The sequence below is a fragment of the Pinus tabuliformis genome, chromosome 3_2 (assembly GCF_031772625.1).
Source record: "Pinus tabuliformis cultivar Carrire ecotype Pingquan chromosome 3_2, CPIR1, whole genome shotgun sequence".
Classification (NCBI taxonomy): domain Eukaryota; kingdom Viridiplantae; phylum Streptophyta; class Pinopsida; order Pinales; family Pinaceae; genus Pinus; species Pinus tabuliformis.
Genome location: NC_142302.1, coordinates 718,422,616 through 718,440,507, shown reverse-complemented (window position 1 = coordinate 718,440,507; position 17,892 = coordinate 718,422,616). Strand labels below are relative to the sequence as shown.

The 17,892-nt window shown below is 41.1% G+C and overlaps 1 protein-coding gene across 1 annotated transcript in view; it reads right to left on the bottom strand.

Annotated features, from left to right (window-relative positions):
• The window catches only part of LOC149182646 (uncharacterized), a 110,817-nt gene that overhangs the window by 70,976 nt on the left and 21,949 nt on the right, over nt 1-17,892 (bottom strand). The window contains exon 2 of the mRNA XM_089414621.1: nt 383-592. Within this exon, the coding sequence (XP_089270747.1) occupies nt 383-592 (210 nt within the window). The remainder of the gene's footprint in view (nt 1-382; nt 593-17,892) is intronic.

Below are 17,892 nucleotides of genomic sequence, written 5' to 3'. Positions count from 1 at the left end.
TGTCTGCTAAATCCCAGTCTTCTAATTTCAAAAGGGGAACATGCCCCAAGCGTGGTCCTTCAAACATAATCTGGTCTGGTAAGAGGGGTGTGTGCAGGGTGACCTTACTCTCATCAATGTATTTGGGGACCTTGGTCTTTCTCTTGCATGGAGGAACGTACTCCGACAGCTTAGTGATGGCATCAGACCCCACAATTTAAACATCTTTTGTTTCCATCCCAACATCCTCATCATCCATTGGGATATCCTCAAACTCTTATTCTTCTGGCTCTAGGTTAATTGTCTTGCCATTTCCTTATGCAGTGGGCTTAACCTTCTAGGGGTGTTTCCTGAGAGATGCGTGCACTGACTGCGATGGCGTAGCTTGCTTGCCCTTCTTTACCTTGGGACCCTCTGTGTTTGGGGTAGGCCTTGGCCTAGGTGTCCGCGGAGATTCTAGTACTTCTATTGGTATTTTTGTAGGAACTCCCTTCGGGGCAGCTCCTTCTACTACCATAGCCACCTCTGGGACAACTCCCTCACCTGTTGCTACTTCCACACTCATAGCTTCAGTGGATGTCAACATAATTCTATGTAATAACTCCTGATTCACCTGTGGCAATGTATCAAACACAAAAATTGCTAGCAAAAGCTCGAAGATTTCATGGTTCATGTGTGCCTCAGAGCTCAACAACTCAATTCTCAAAATGCCAAGTGTTTTTCGCTGGGCAACCACCTATAATTTATAGGCATCTTCAAATTCAAATCTAACTGTTCCCCCCAAAATTGGGCTATTAATGCTAGACTGGCAGTAGATTTTCAAAGATCTGGTCCATAAAGTCTGACTTAAATGCCAACCCCCCCGCTCCATTTGGTCACTTTTTCATCGTCAAATCATGAACATTGACTTTAATGGTCACTTTCCGATTGCTCTGCACTGTTGCTTCCTCGGTAGTGCACCCCCCTGCGCACTTTCGTGGGCATTATGACATACCTTCATTCTACGTAGTTTCTCGATTGCGCAGTTGTTCGACCCAGGTAGTGTAGTTTATAGTCCAGCACCTCCTTTCAGCTGCCTAGAGCACTACGACTGTGCTTCCCTCATATAGTCACCTAGCTGGATCACCGGTGTATGGCTTCAATCGGCTGCAATTCACCTTCCCTGGGAAGGTTTCTCCATTCAATTTGACCAATTAGACTACTCCACCATCGGTAATCTCCTTGATGACATATGGTCCTAGCCAGTGCATCCTAAATTTCCTTGGAAATTTATCAAATTTGCTGTCATATAAAAAGTCCAGATCATTTACCTTGAAGGTGCATAATTTGATGTGATTATTGTGCCATGCCTTTTCACGCTCCTTTTGAACTTTTTGATGAAATCTAGCTAGAAATTGGTCCTCCTCAAGCTCTGCTAGCTGTGCGAGCCTCTCTTCCAAGGCTCCACGGCCCACCATTCCTATGAGTGCCGCTATGCGCACACTAGGTACAATGTATTCCATTGGCATCATAGCTTCTACACCATACACGAGTCTGAAAGGTGTTTGCATGTTCAACTTCTTGCAAGTCATTATGTAGGCCCATAGCACCACAAGTACGCCCTATTGGGGCCTTCGTTTAAATTTGAAAAGGTATTGATCAATTTTGGCTGACCAAGGGATGAGAAGGAAATGGGTGGAAGCAACGGTTGGTTGATGGAACAAGCAGTTGCGTAAGAGTTGTGGCAAGGTGGCAGTGGAAGGCAAAGGTAGTTGAGGGGGTGAGAAGGTGTAGAAGCAGCCAAGGGGAAGAACAACCGAGCAAGAACTAGAAGTCCAGGTAACAGAGAGGGATATAAAAGGAAAAGACTAGAAAAGAAGAGAGATTAGCTTGAGCGAGGTTAAGGAGAGGAGCAACAGAGCTGTGAGAGCAGGTGAAAGGATCCCCAGTCACTTCTCTAATAATTTTAGACCTTCATTAGTGCATTCTCCAGTATCTTATTGAATTCTTACACCATCCCATTGGCCTGTGGGTGATAAGTCATGTTCTTCTGATGATACACATGAAATTATTTTGTCAAGGCGCTGATTGTTTCGTTAAGAAAGTGTGTACCATGATCGCTCATCAGGATCTTTGGATAGTCAAATCTTGTCAATACATATTCAAAAAGAAAATTCATTGTTGTCATGCCTGTTCAGCCCTTCATAGGATGCGCCTCCACCCACCTGGTCAAGTATTCAGTCGCGGTCATGATGTACCGCTCACTTGTCTTCTTTCCAGGAGGCTGAATTGGGCCCACAAAGTCGATCGCCCATTTCTCGAATGTTTGTAACATGACATGTGGAATCAAAGGCAGTTCATCCCTCCACAATGTCCTGCTAGGCCTTTGACATGCGTCTTAGGCCATACAATATGCTTTTGCATCCTTATGCAGAATTGGCCACCACAACCCTGCATGTAGAACCTTCTGTGCTATCACTTTTCCTGCATAATGTCCTCCTGCAGCTCCTCCATGAGCCTCCGTAAGAATGCTACTTCACTCAAAGTCAGGTACATAATGTTACAATATTTCGTCTGACCCATTTTGTACAAGTGTCCTACAATGAAAAAGAATTTTTCTACGTGCATTACTAACTCCTTCTGTTGGCTTGTATACCCTTCTGGAGCAGTGCCTATTGTCAAGAAATGTATGATATATTCAAAGTGACTATCTGCGATGTATACTACAAAGATTTGTGCATCAGGTAACCCTTCTTCTATATGAGTAGGTTCCTCTCCTATTTTAATTCACACCAGATGATCAGGTCCCACATTCAGTCGTCCTGGCTTCATAATAACTTCAAAGTCATACTCCTGGAACAAAAAAAACCATCTGAAGATATTCCTCCCCAACACAAGCTTATTGACCAGGTATTTCAACATAGAATGATTTATATACATCTTAAAATGTCCACCCAACAAATAGTGCCTCAACTTTTGGAGTGTGTATACCATGGCTAGTCCTTTGTGCTCTGTAGTGGAATAGTTCTTCTCAGCCTTGGAAAGCTTCCTGCTCATGAATTATATAGGATGTTCTAATTCCCCCTCCCACCTACGACAACATGACTCCTAGCGCAATACATGAGGCGTCCACGTGCACATGAAATTCCTTCTTCCAGTCCGAGAAGACTAGGATTGGTGTAGTGACCATTTTCTCTTTCAGCACGTCCAAGCTCTACTGGCATTCATCACTCCAATAGAATGTAGCATCCTTTATCAACAATTTCTCCATGGGTGCGATGATCTGGGCATAGCTCTTGATGAACTTCCTATAGTATCTGGTATGCCCTAGAGTTATGTGTAGTTGTTTCACATTCCTTGGCGCCTCCAAGTTGATTATAACCACGATCTTTAGAGGCTCTACCATCAATCTGTATCTGCATACCACATGACCCAGGAGGATCCCTAAAGGGATACAAAATAGACACTTCTTCAGATTGAGTGTGACTGGTATCTTCAACATGTATCTAACATCAAGTGCATACTTGCCACATGATGCTTGACAAATCCAAACACTGTCCAATCGTCAAAGTATACCTACATAAACTTATGAATGAAGTCTTTGAATGCCGCAATGACTACACGCGAAAAGATTGTCGCCGCATTCTTCAACCCAAAAGGCATTACAGTGTACTAAAAACATCCCCATTCAGTCACAAAGGTCATCTTGCTTCTATCCTTAGGCACGATTTTGATCTGATGGTACCCAGAGAACCCATCAGTGAAAGAGTATGATTCTTGGCCGCCTACATTATCTAGGACCTCGTCAGTGAACAGGGTCAGGAAGGGATCATGCACGCAAGCATCATTCAGCTTTCAGAGATCCATGCATATCCTTATTTCTTATTTCTATTTCTTTTCTTGAACCACTGTCTGGCTTACCCAATCGAATTCTTCCACTTGTTCAATAATTCCTTTCGATAACATTTTATCTAACTCAATGCGAACCCTTTCCTTATACTTAGGATTAAGGCGGTAAGGTCTTTGCATCCGGTTTCAGGGTGATATTCATGACATCTAGGTCTCCTATTATCCCTTTTAAATAAAAAAACTTCGTGGGGAACAAGTCTTGATATTCACGGAGGAGCTCAACGACCTTGTATACTATCATGTCATCCCAATAGTCCCCAATCTTTGCAAATTTTGATTCTGCCTCTGTGCCAGTGTTGACTTGCTTGGCTTTTAGCAGTGTGGTTATGTCAGGATCCTCTATCTGTGGACCTTCAACCTTGTAGTGACCTTTAGTTTCTAGATTATTAATCTTTCAGGGATCCTCATCTTCTTCTTCAATGGTCACGTTATAGCATTCCAGTACATGGCTCAGCTACGTAGTCCAATCAAGTTGGACCAGGTCCAAAGGATCTTGCAGTATCCTAAAGATCACAGCTTTAACCTCTTGTAGCACCACATCAATACATTCAAACCCATCCTCAAAGCTGAACGTCATTATAAATCCCTGGTGCAAGATGTCTGATGAGCGCTAGTATTGCAGCAAGGATTCTGCAACTCTTGGGCTACCAACTTTACTTATCAACTCGGGGTTTGTACAAACTTGGAGGTGACAGTGTTGTATGCACAAGTAAAAGTGATGGTTCTTCCTATTGTCACTGTTCATCTAGCGAGAGACCACTGGGATTGCAAGCCAGACTTCTATGGAGTCAGAAGAAGCTTTATTCTTTGATGGAAGAAAGATAAATCTATTCTAAGAAAGTTACTCTACTGTAGTAATGGAGAAGGCCAACATACAATACTAAACCACACCATACCCTAATTAACCATTTAAGAAGCTACGCTAAGTAGAAATGCTAAATCAACATAAAACAAATTCCACTATCTAAGTTGCAGAAGTAAGAAGAATAAAACAATACTAATGTGCAAGTAAAGAAACTAAACTAAATCTATTTTCACTTTTTTGGTCTTTTTATGCAAAATCAAGTATGCAAACTAATTGTTCTTGTGGATGTGACAGGTGGATTAAGGGTGTGTGAGGATGGCTAGAAGGTTTATGAAGTGATTGGATGGTGTGGAGGGTCCCTAGGAGGCTTTTGGTAACTTCCTAGAGGTTTTCCATCAATTCGGCCTCAAAACAAGTCCTTTTAGGAAAACCTATAGGATGTACTAGAAACCTAGACGATGATCCTGTAGGAATTACAGGAAACCTATAGGATACACCTGAGAGCTGATTGTGAGGTTTTGGAGGTGATGGGATGCTTAGGAAAGGTGTGTTAGAAGGTCTAGGATCACTCAAGAGTCAATATCCAAGATAATAGATGGCTATATTCGCTCAATGTGTTTGGGAGAATTTCAATGAAAAATGATGAAAAACTGGTGAGGGTGATGGTGAAAACAAGGGATGGCTAAGGTGGATGAAGTGGAAGGTGGCTACTGGCTATGAAGTCTTAGTCTCCTCCTGAAGGACCTGCTCTGCATAAAGCATGTGTGTCTTCCAAAAAGCTATGCAACAAGATACATTTTCATAAACTAGAAAAAATAAAATTAATGAGTCAATTGCCTATACGATGCATGAAGAAAGTTGCTAAAAGGAATGAAATAATGAGTGATATCTACTGCAAAAATGGAGATGAAAAATATGACAATGAAATATACCTAGCAACATTAACCAAATGTTAAATTAAAGACAACAAACTCCAAAGCTCATAGAAGAACTAGAAACTTGTGTTTTTGGGGCTACTGAAGGGTCCCTTCCTCAAGTCATGGTCCCAAAGGGAGGAATTGAAGCTGAGACAACTGATAACAACCTTGTGGTGATCCATTTTCTCCTTTCTAATCCCACTACTTGAAATAAGGCACAAATGGAAGCAAACTATCACACAACAAACCTAATCTACACTACTTGTGATGGAAATGAATCTAATAAGAAAATTAACAATTAAGCTATGAATATACACTAAACATACATGTACAATCAAGAGGAGCCTTTGGTGCTAGGGTTGGGCGCTAACCCAAGAGCTTCAGCCCTCTGAGTTAACTTAGTGTTGGCTCAAAACAAAACTCATTCTTATTACCAAAACAACAAATTACATCAAAAGAACTGTCACAAGTTTTGCAACTCGAAAATAGAGTATAGTTTTACAATAAAAAATCATAATCCTACTAAGGTCCCAAGCCTGTCTACTTATACATTTGAAGTCCCCAATGACTTCCTTAAAATTAGGGAGGCTCAGCTCCCAAACTTGAGATGAACTGGTGCTTTGTCTGTCACTTGCTCGACTGCCTTCTAGTCCTCATGATTTGGTTGTTTGCACTCCAAGCTAATGGAGTAATATTCGAATGGATGGGTAGTAAATGAGGAGGATTTAACTCCTATAATCCCTCTCCCTTGTCCCATTCGATTTTTGACATTGGTCTTTGCCAAAATTCCTTGATTTTCTCCTTTAATCCTGCATTAAATGCATATTAGACCACAAAGCATAATATCCAACTCTAACTCACCTTATAAACAAAATATAATAAAAAGCATGTAATAAGTTATGAGAAAGTTTGGTTTGACTAAGCTAGGAGGTGAATTAAGGCCCATATAACTACCCAATGATGAGGCTCATCATCACCCTCCTACTGAAAGTGTTTCTCATCCTTTGAGCAACTTAATCAATATCCATATCCTTCATGTCTCTAGTGGCCTCTCTGACATCCCATGCCTCTACTGTGGTCTCCTCTTCTTGTTCATAGAAGCCTACCTTCTTTTCTACTTCTTCCCACTGCCTCTTTTCTTCTTCTTCTTTTGTCCCTTCTAGCATCCCTAGAGTAGTGGTGGACTGAATTTAAGGCTGGTCTAATTGACCGTCAACCTTTGCATAGATTTCTTATACATAGGTGTCATGTTGAGTGCCTCTCTCAACCTTTGAGGAGAGTGATATTCTCTTATATTTAAGTTGTATGGTAGGGTGTTCCATCTCCTCAGGCAAGCATGTATACTATCATCTCCTAGCAACCTAAACATGTCCTCAAAATGTGAAATTGCTTGCTCTTGGGCAGAAAGATATCTATGTGCCAACTGAGGATCATTTACAATCAAACTATGGGTACAGATGAGGGTCATGGGATTTGATTGTTCAACTTTGATTAGAAGAGGTTCAATTTGCTCTCTTGCCAATATCCTTTTCATCTCTACAGCTCTTGACTCCTCATGGTTCATCCATGATGCCAAAGCCATTAATTGTAGATCTCCTAGCTTGGCATTAGGGTCCCATACATTCATGTCTGTGAGGGCCATGTTGTGCAAATAAAACTCAACCATTTTGGCCCTATCTTCTAGTGTAATTTGATCACAAATATCAATAAACTACCTGTGCTAGGGTCTTAATCTAAAACTACAGCCATTGTTATTTGAGGAAGAGAGCATAGGATTTAGCTAGAATCCTACATTGGATTGCTTCCAAAGAGAGACTGGCCATACATGCCAATTGATTCTCTCTTTCCTACAGCTGTCCCCTCAACCATGCATTTTCTGTCTCTAGTTGATTTCTCATTATAGCTTCTTTGTCCCTCAAGCCACTTAGCTCTCTGCCCATTTCCTTGAGTTTCTCTTCCATGTGCCCAATGTCTTCCACCCCCTTTGATTTGATGATCTGCATCCATCGATGAGTTTTGGCCCTCTCCTTCTCAAGCTCGAAGAACAGTAGGATGGAAAATTTTTGAAGTATGACCCTGCCTCCTTTAATAATATGGTAATACGAGTCCAGGTTAGGTTGGGGGTTGGGTTATTTTGTCTCTGGGTCCTCCTCTTTAGTTTCTTACTGCTCCCCTACCTTCCTTTCCAATTTCTATGCCTCCTATAGATTCAACAGAGTATCCTGTAGGACTATTTTTGCTTCCTGTAGATTTTTTTGTGTGTCCTGTAGGATTGCCTTTCCCTTTGGGGAAGTTGATCTAGTAGTAGGCCTCCTCACATAGGTGATAGGGGACTTAGGAGAAGGCATTTTGTATTTTTACGTAGGGGAGTCTTCAATCACAATATGAATTTTGGTTGATGTTTTTGGCTTCCCCTGTCTTATTCTCGTGCTCTTCCTTGTCTTGAAATATAATGGGGTATGCCTCTGCCTTTTTCCTTTTTTCTTGATTGGGGTGCTAAGAGCAGTGAGGGCAGCTACTCCCTCTCTCTCAGTGGCTTCTGGAGACACCCTAGGTGACTCCTCATTGTATTTTGTCCCCTCTGTTCCATTGCCTTCTTCATCTATGTCCTTCTTGTCTTATTCTTCTTGTAGATCTTCATCATCTCTATCAATTTCCTCCTCTGTTTCTTCATCATCCTCCTTCTCTTATCCTTCATCTTCTTCATCTTCATCATGTTCCTCTGTGTCAGCTCCTTCTTCATCCATCTCATCCTTATCTCCTTTTGTATCTTCCTCTTCCTGTTTTACTTCCTCTTCACTGACAGTAGGACTAACATCATAAGTGAGAGCTTTGATGTCATCCTCTACTGGCATGTCTCTGAAAACTGACCATGTTATAGGAGTTCTAAGGTTTTGGAGAGCATCTTCTATGAGTATCCTAATCAACCCATGGTGAGATAACTATTGGGAATTTTCATCCTTCACTTTGATGCTTGAGTCTATGAGTGATTGAAGAGGGAAGTATGGTATGCTGAACTTTTGGTGAGGGGGTGTTTCTGCTCCAAAATCTTAATTCCTCTAGGATCCTGAAATGATAGCCATAGAAAACACTATACCTACCCTCACATGAGATGTATTTGATCAGTTGGTAGCCTACCTCATTCCCTCCTTACACCATTTTTGTCCTCAATGGGTTCCTCACCTTCTAAAAAGAATTTTCTTTTGGCAACCTGGCTATCTCCTTTGTCTTCTTTCCTCCATGGTATTCCTAGGGGGAGTGTGGTGACTCTACTGATGAGCTCAGGGGTGATATTTATAGTGAGGCCCCTTATTACAATAGTGGCATGGATTATGGTGAGTGGAGTGAGGGAGAGAGAAAATTCTTGAGCCACCTCATCATCATACCCTCTGAATTTTTTGAAAAACCCCATCCAATTATGTCTTGTGAAGATTTCAAGCACTTGGGGGTGTTGTTGGATTCTCACAGTGTTGGTGGGTTCTCTCCTATTAAACCCTCCTGTCATCTTGTTGGTGAAGCTTGAGGAGAAAATAAGAGGGTTGAAACAATTTTTTCAAATGCTGGACCCAAACAAATATGACTGTGTATGTAATTCCCTTCACACAGTTGCTAAAATCACTCAAAATTAGAGGATTCTTGGTTCATTTACTTGAAAAGAGGGATGTAATTACAGAGCCTACCTCTTTGATTGCTTTCAGTGGCCAACTCTTGTGACATCCATTCTGAACTCTTCTCTACCAATCCTATAGACAGTCTCTGTGTATCCTGTAGGAATTCCTGTGCATGCTCCTATTGGAATTCTTGTGTGGTCCTGTAGGAATTCTTGTGCAGTGAAACGATGGATTTTTTCTTCTGGTGGGTTGCCTTGGTATGAGAGAAACTTGAGTGAGGGATTTTCGAGGGAGTGAAATGCATGAATGCATGGGAACGATGTTCTATTTCCTCTTATGGTGATTCAGGGTGAGGTGGTTTGCTGGCAGCAAATGTACGTTTCTATTTTTGGACCATTGGTCCCCACTACCACCTCATCATTTCCCACTCCTCGTAATCAGCTCCAACCTTATGGATCCATAGTTTAAACCAATTTTGTTCTACTCCTTCTATGTCTTTGAGCTGACTGCAACCATGTGTGAGAGGACACCCGGTTGTGCATGTGTTGACTAAATGAAGGTGGCCAATTTAACTAGACACCTTTTCACTTATAAACCAACTATCTCATAACCCTTACATTTTTTTATTACATGATGCATATGAGAGAGTGAGTGGGATACTTACTTGTGGTTCTAATGCTATGTTGCAGTTGTCGAAGACCAAAGGTGTTGTTGTGTGCATTCGCTGTATGCTATTCTTCTTCCTACTCTTGCTATCTGCTAATGGCTTATTTGTTTTTGCAGGTACCTATGGTTGAAGATATGATGTTGCTACTTTGGAGCTCCTAGATCATCATGGTGAAGACTTGTTTTTGGTGTGATTAGTATTCTATGGGATAGGCTGCTACAGGATTTCCTATAGGATGTCCTGTAGCTGCTTCTCCCTCAGAACTCTTTAATCATTTTTCTTGTTGGGGCTATGAGGATGGTGACATGGATGGAAAGAAGGAGTGGGAGTGTGGAGAGAAAAGAATATTCAGGTGATTCTCTTTATTCCTCTCTGTTTCCTTTTTTTTAAGACTGGAAAAAAACTCTTGAAACTGATTTTTTGAATGGTGAGTGCAAGGATGATGATGGTGGACAAGGTGTGGTGATAGATCATGAAGAGGGTGAATTTTAGGGGCCTAACAAGTCCATCATTTTCCTTCAGATTGCTTCCTATAGGATTTCTGGGTCACTGTAATTCCTACAAGATCATCCTGTAGGTTTTCAGGGGATCCTATAGGAATATAGGGGATCCTGTAGAAAACACAGTCTTTTTATAAACTGAAGCAATGGAGTGGAAAAATGACAAAAATGATGGAGGGATCCATGGTAATGAGTGAAAAAATAAATATGTGAGTGGCATGGGTCTCCTTGGGATCCTCTTTTGCTCCTTGACCGTCCTTCTTGCCCACTTGCAAATGGAAATTTCATGATTATATATATTATTTTGAAAAACAACTAGGTTGCCTCTGAGAGATTTTAACCCTAGCTATTTTCCCTCGGCACCTCAAGAAAGGTTTTCACCCAGAGATATTTCTTATTCTCCTTTTCTTCTTTTTGGTTTTTCTTTTTGTTTTGTTTTTTTTGTTTTTTTTGTTTTTTTACACAAGTAAGCCACCTCAAGAGGTTTTCAACCCAATGATGGGACTCAGGCACCTCATGGAGGTTTTCACCTGAGTCCTTATTCTTTTTTCTTTTTTCTTAGTGATTTGATGAGGGAGGAACTGGAACTTGCTCCACTGTCATCATTGTTTTACTGATATCATCAATGAACTCTTGTTTTAATAAAGGTATCTTGTAAATTTTCAATCAGTGTCCATTAACAAGCAAAGGAATGGCTTCTTCATCTATGGTTCTGATTTGCACTGAACCATTATCATGGCATATTTCCACAACATAAGGTCCAAGCCATCTTGTCCTTAACTTGCCCTTGAAGTCTTTATACCTAGAATCATATAACAACGCCCAATCGCCTTCCTGAAATTTCTTCTCCTTGATATTTTTATCATGCCAGATCTTCCTTTGAAGTTGGACTACCTATGTATGTAGGAGGGCCTGCATTCTAAATTCATCCAAACCATTCAACTAGAACAATCTCTCTTTCTGTGCACTGCTGAGATCTAGATCTAGTTGGGCTGCCATATTTAATGTGTTATATTCAAATTCAATGGACAACAAGGCCTTTTTCCCATAGACTAGCTCATAGGGTGTGAATTGAGTGGTGGTATTCCATGTGGTATTATAGGCCTAGGTGACCTCAACTAGTCCTTCTGCCCAATCCTTCCTACTACTGCTCAGCACTTTGGTCAAGATGCCCTCCAGTGCTCTGTTGGTCACCTCCACTTGCCCATTAGCTTGTGGATGATAGGGAGTGGAGGTCATATGCTTGATCTTGTGATGGCTGAGCAAGTCTTCAATCATGTTGAAGGTAAATTAGCTACCTTGGTCTGTGACCATCCCTCTAGGGTACACAAATTTGTAGAATACATTCTCCCATAGGAACTCAGCCACCCTCTCTTTTTTGGCTGCCTTAATTTCCTTGGTTTCAACCCACTTAGTCAAATAATTAGTGCACACAATAATGTATTGTTTTTTCTTTGAAGGAGGGTCAATAGGTCCAATGAAGTCCATGCCCCACTTGTCAAATGGATAGAAAGTCACTTGAGGCTGCAGAGGCATTTCATCTCTTGGAGCAGGCCTTCCCATCCTCTGGCACCGATCACACTGACTATTGTATTTTTTCACATCTTGATGAAGAGTGGGCCAATAACATCCTGCTTATAACACTTTGAATGCTGTCCTCTTTGCTACAAAGTGACCTCCACAAGGCCCATCATGACATGTCAGAAGAATGTCAAAGAATTCCTCCTCCCTGACACACCTTCTCAAGATTTGATCTCAGCCAAGTTTGAAAATATTGCCCCCAATCCAAGTGAAGGGGGCAATTTTCCTAACTATCTTTCTACTTTCTTTGGAGGAAAATTTTGGTGGGAACTGTGCTGATACCAAATAGTTTGCTATATCAAAAAACCATGGAGAGAGAACTGAAATAGAAAATAAGTGCTCATCCAGTAACTGGTCATCCACCATTCCTTCTTCACCTGTAGGCAGATTTACTCTAGACAAAAAGTCTGCAACAACATTTTCCTTACCAGGCTTATCAAAAATGGTTAGATCAAACCGTTGTAATAAAAGCAACCATCTTATAATTTGAGCATTCACATCTAGTTTATTCATTAAATACTTGATTGCAGCATGGTCAGTATGTACAAATGTTTGATAGCCTGTAATATAATGCCTGAATTTGTTTAATGAATGCACAACAACCAGGAGTTCGTTTCCAATCATTGTATAATTTACTTTAGCCTTTGATAAATTCTTATTGATAAAATAGATAGCATAAGGCAGTTTTTCATCTATCTGACCTAGCGTTGCTCCCATGGCTTTGTGTGAGGCATTAGCATGAATATGAAAGGGGAGGGCCCAATTTGGGCCTCGGAGAATCGGTGCAGTGGTTAACTTATCCTTTAGGATGTCTAAGGCCTCTTGATAGCTTTTTGACCATATAAACTAAGAGTCTTTGTCCAGCAAACCAAATAAAGGAGAGGCAAACTTGTTGAATTCCTTTATGAACCTTCAATAGTATCCAGCTAACCCTAGGAAACTTTTGACATCTCTCTACTTTTGAGGAGGTGGGACCCTTTGGATGATAGCTATTTTGTTTGGGTCCACCTGCAGTCCTTGCTGAGATATTGAATGACCTAGCATGGTCCCTGTAGTCATTAAGAATTCACATTTTTTAGGACTGAGAGATAGGTTCATTTCAATGAATTTGTGCAGTACTTTGCCTAGGTTAGATAGGGCTTCTTGAAAATCACAGCCATAAGGTGTAAAATCATCCATATAAATCTCCACCACATCATGGACTAATTTGGCGAAAATACTCAAGACTTCTCTCTAGAAAGTGGTAGGAGCATTGCATAGGCCAAAAGGAAGGACCCTATAGGCAAAAGTACCCCAAGGACAAGTGAATGTGGTCTTATCCTGGTCTTCTAGGTAGATCTGGATTTGGTTGTACCCACTGAATCCATCTAGGAAAGAGAAAAACCTTTTCCTTGCCAGGCCATATAGCATTTGGTCAATGAAGGGTAAAGGAAAATGGTCCTTCTTTGTCACTTTGTTCAACTCCCTGTAATCGACACAAATTCTCAAATTATCATTTTTCTTGGGAACTAACACTAAAGGAGAGACCCACTCACTGTCGGAGATAGGGTAAATGAATCTTGCATCTAGCAGTTTTTGCAGTTCTTCTTTGACTATATCTTTAAGAGCTGGATTCATCCTCCTTTGTGTTTTCCAAACCGGCTTGGAACCTTATTTGATGTATATGTGGTGAGTACACACTGAGGGGTGTACTCCCTTCATTTCCTTGTAACTCCAAGTGAAGGCTTCTAGATTTTCCTTTAACATGTTGCATAACTTCTCTTCTTCGAGAGCAGAAAGATATGGATTGATTTTAAAGGTTCTCTCTGGGGAAAATTCTATCGTTTTGACATGGAGTGGGTTGGAATAGGCCAAGCATAAGTCAATTGGATGATTATTCTGGCTTTCATTTACTTCTTCTTCTAAGGGTAATGAACCGAGAGTTGGAATTTGTAGTAGGTGTTCAATCAAGTCATCCTCATCCTGATGTCATCCTCCCATGGTTGCTTCTAAAGCATAAAGTTGGGCGGAATAAACTTCATCTTCTTCCTCCTCCTCCAACCATAAAGGTAAGTCATGCTCTAGAGAAAGTTGAGAAGGAGGGTGTAGGACTAACTACTTGTACATATTCCCATTCTTGATGGTCATATTCCCCGCTCTAGAGCTAATGTAAGCATTGACAGTGGCCAACCATGGCCTCCCAAGGATTAGAGGGTAACTAGTAAGTTTAGCCTTAGGCTGGAGAACTAGGAAATGTGCAAGTTACTCCCAAGAGTCAATGGAGACCATCACATCCTCCACAATTCCCTTAGGGTTACTGTGGAACGGTTTGCAAGTTGCAAAAATGTTGTGGTCTTCCTCAATGAACCTTGGAGGCTTAGCTTGATCATGGTGTCCTTGGTCATCACATTAATGACAGCCCCAATATTGATCAGAGTGTGTGGGACAATGGTGCCATTGATGTGCACATCTACTACAGGGCTTCCAAGTTTGAAATATTTTGGACAGATTACCTACCCCATCATTAAGTCAGATAGCTGCCCATTGACATTAATGGTAGGGGCATCCCTTTTTCTCCTCCCTAGATGCTTGAGGAACTTTTCCTTAATCATCTTATTGTAAATAGGAACGTATTTTATTTCCTGGAGAAGGGGGATCTTTACACATAGATTTTTCAATTCTCCCAGAAGTTCAATTTCTTCTGGGGTAGGCTGGAGTGGTTGGGATAATCTCTTAGGAAAGGGTGGATATAAATTAATGTTTCTTTCCTCTCTTTCTTCCTCAACCTCCCTGGGTGGAGGTGGAGGTTGGTTATCTGGGAGAACTCTCCTAGATATCAGGTTAATCTCCTGGATTTCCATAGCATAAGCTGGATATGATGTCTCTCCATTGTATACTTGTTGAGCCCGCCTATTTTTTGGGTTCGCATTTGGCTAGGCAGGCATATGGGGTTTCTTGGGTGGAGCAGAGTGTAGGAGCTATGATTGGGTAGGTGGTGGAGGAAATAGAGTTGGAGCATTGTTGTATTGGGGCCTCCACCCCTGGAGTGGTTTATTCCACTGAGGTTGTGGTGGAGCATAAGGTTGAAATGACTGGTTGGATGGCTAGGAGTGATACTAAGAAGTATAGGACCAAGCAGGGGGTGTAGACCAGGAAGGATGAGCAGGGGGTCCCCAAGAAGGTATGGCTATGGTTTGGTTGCGGTTGTAATATGTATGGGATGACCCTTGCATGCCCTGCTGGTATGGTTTAAGCCCATGAGGTCTTCTTTGGTTAATTAGCAAAGCTGCTCAGTGACCCCTTCAGCTCCTTGATATACAGCTTTGAGTCCGAGTAAAGAAGGGCACTTGTCTATGGAGTGTTTTTCTTCACAGATCAAGAAAATTTCAATAGAGTTCAATGGACATTCATTCCTGGGATGCCTCTTGGTGTATCTAGGTCAAAAAATGGCCGAGGCTCTCTTTGCTTCCTCTTGCTTCCTCTTAATGTTCATGGTGTCCATTTGCAAGGCAAGGGTTTGTAGAATCTCGCTTTGAAATCTTCCAGCATGTTCCTAATTTCACCCTTGATGGATGAGTTGGAAGATGATGAACTCGCCATAGGTTGACAACCCCTATCCTTTTTCCTGGATGCCCTAGAATTGTTTCTAAAGACAATATTGATATCCTCATAGGGTAATTGGTAGATATCTCCTCCTACTAACAAATTTAAGGTATCCAGAAGATCTTCTCTTACTCCCCTAAGTAGGACCAACTTTAGTGACTCAAGGTCATGTGTGCACCTGGCCCTTTTGTAACTAAGCTCGAATATTTCTTCGTAATCCTCTAAGGATTCATCATTGCCTATGGTCATCCTGAAAATTTATTCCTTAGTATCCTTTGACTGACAATAGTCCCAATATTTGTTGTTAAAGGCCTGCTACATCTAAGCCCAAGTTGTTATGCTATCTCCAAGTAAACCCATGAACTAGCGCAATGCTGCATTCTTGAGGGTAGATGGAAATAGTTTTAACTTTTGCTCATCATCTGTATGGTCATAGGTTCAACATATAACAACAAACTCAAACAGGAAAGTTTCAGGGTCCTCTGTCGTCAGGACATGGAAATGAGGTAGGGAAGAGGGGCTTATATTTTTCATCTTAGTGTCCTCATTGGTTTCCCTGATGGGGAAGGCACCCTCAACTCTCTCTCTATTCCCTCTGTTATTTTGGTTTTTAGCCATTGGTTCAGTAGGAATGGGTTCCTCTTCTTCTTCTTCCCCTATAGGTTCTTCAAATATGTTAGGTTTCTCACCTAAGGGTTCCTCTAGTTCACAGCCACCGAGGAAGAAAGAACGTTGGTTGTTGGATGCAGTGGGGGTATTTGGCAAAAATTTGCAAATACCTATGAGGCATGAAAGGAAATATTTTTGGTTGGGTTTTGTATTTTTTTAAACTTGGAAAGTACTTGTAGAATTGAAATTTCTAATTGAATGAAGATTACTGACAAAATGAAAAAGATACTTGCTGAATTGAAATCTTACTTGCAAAAATGGAAAGGAAAGCAGACAATGCAAAATGAAAGAAAGTAAACAACTAGATTACTTTTGCATAAATAAACTAATGGAAGAATATTGTGTTGGGTTGTGTTATATTCTCTCCATGACTAGCCCACGTAGTTAACTAGGGGTTTAGAGGGGGGCGGAGCCCCCCCTTCATTGCACCGATTGTGTAGCGGGGGGGTGGTCACAAGGGGTTTGAGGGGTGCAGGTAACCCCCCTCTATGGGGTCTGGGGCAGCGCCCCGGAAAATTTTGTTTTTTGGACCCTATATTAGGTTATGCGGACCTACCTATGGTTTTATGCATATTTTTTGCACATGGTTTTGGACGCGATGGTTTTCGGTCCAAGGTTTTGGACGCAATGGTTTTTAGTCCATGCTATTGGATGCTTTGGCATGTATAAATATGTATTGTAACATTGAAAGGAACTTAATGAAAAGTCAAGCTGGTAGTCCCGGTTTTGGGATCCAAGGGAAAATCTCTATGTATATGTGTTTTATGTGTTATGCTCTCGCATTGTTTATTTTCTATGTTTTAGAATTTGTATGCAGGTAATTTTTGTATAGGGTTAAAACCTACATTTGGTATCAAAGTTTTTTTTGGCTTCAAGGGGATGCCTTTTTTGCTGAGGGGTTTCGCTTGGGCCTATGGTAGACCTTGTTCAGTGGGAGATCTGCGAGATCGATTCTGGTGGTGAAAGAAGATGGCGAGCAGTGGAAAGATAGAGATAGAGAAATTTAATGGTCAGAGTTTTGAGTTGTAAAAACTCAAGATGGAGGATCTATTGGTGGATAAAGATCAGTGGATCGTGGTAGATCCGGGTAATAAATAAATGGGAGTGTCCAATGAAGAATGGAAGAGGTTGCATCAGAAGGCAAAGAGCATAATACGATTGTGTGTCTCAAATTCAATATTGTTGAATGTATCAGGGGAAGCCACGGTGAAGGATTTGTGGGACAAGTTAGGGACTTTGTACCAATCTGAGTCTCTGGTGAATAAACTATTCCTACAGAAAAAGCTGTATAACCTGAGGATGAAAGATGGAGACTCAATGACAGAGCATCTGAACGCATTTAATATTGTGGTAAGTCAGTTATTATTTGTTGATATTAAAATTTTATATGAAGATAGGTGCATCAGTTTGTTGTGTTCTCTACCAGATTCATGGGATAGCCTGGTTATTGCAATAGGTAGCAATGCAACTGCCTTGCAATTTGATGAAATAGTATCATCCTCGCTGACGGAGGAAATGAGACGGAAAAATATGGAGAGCTAGAATGGTGATGCCTTGTCTGTACAAGGACGGTCCTAGAACAGAAATAAAAATAAGTCATTAAGTGGGAGTTCTAAATCTAGAGGGAGATCTAAATCTCCAGGAAAATCTGTAAAGGTGGTGTGCTGGAAACTTGGAAAGGAAGGGCACTACA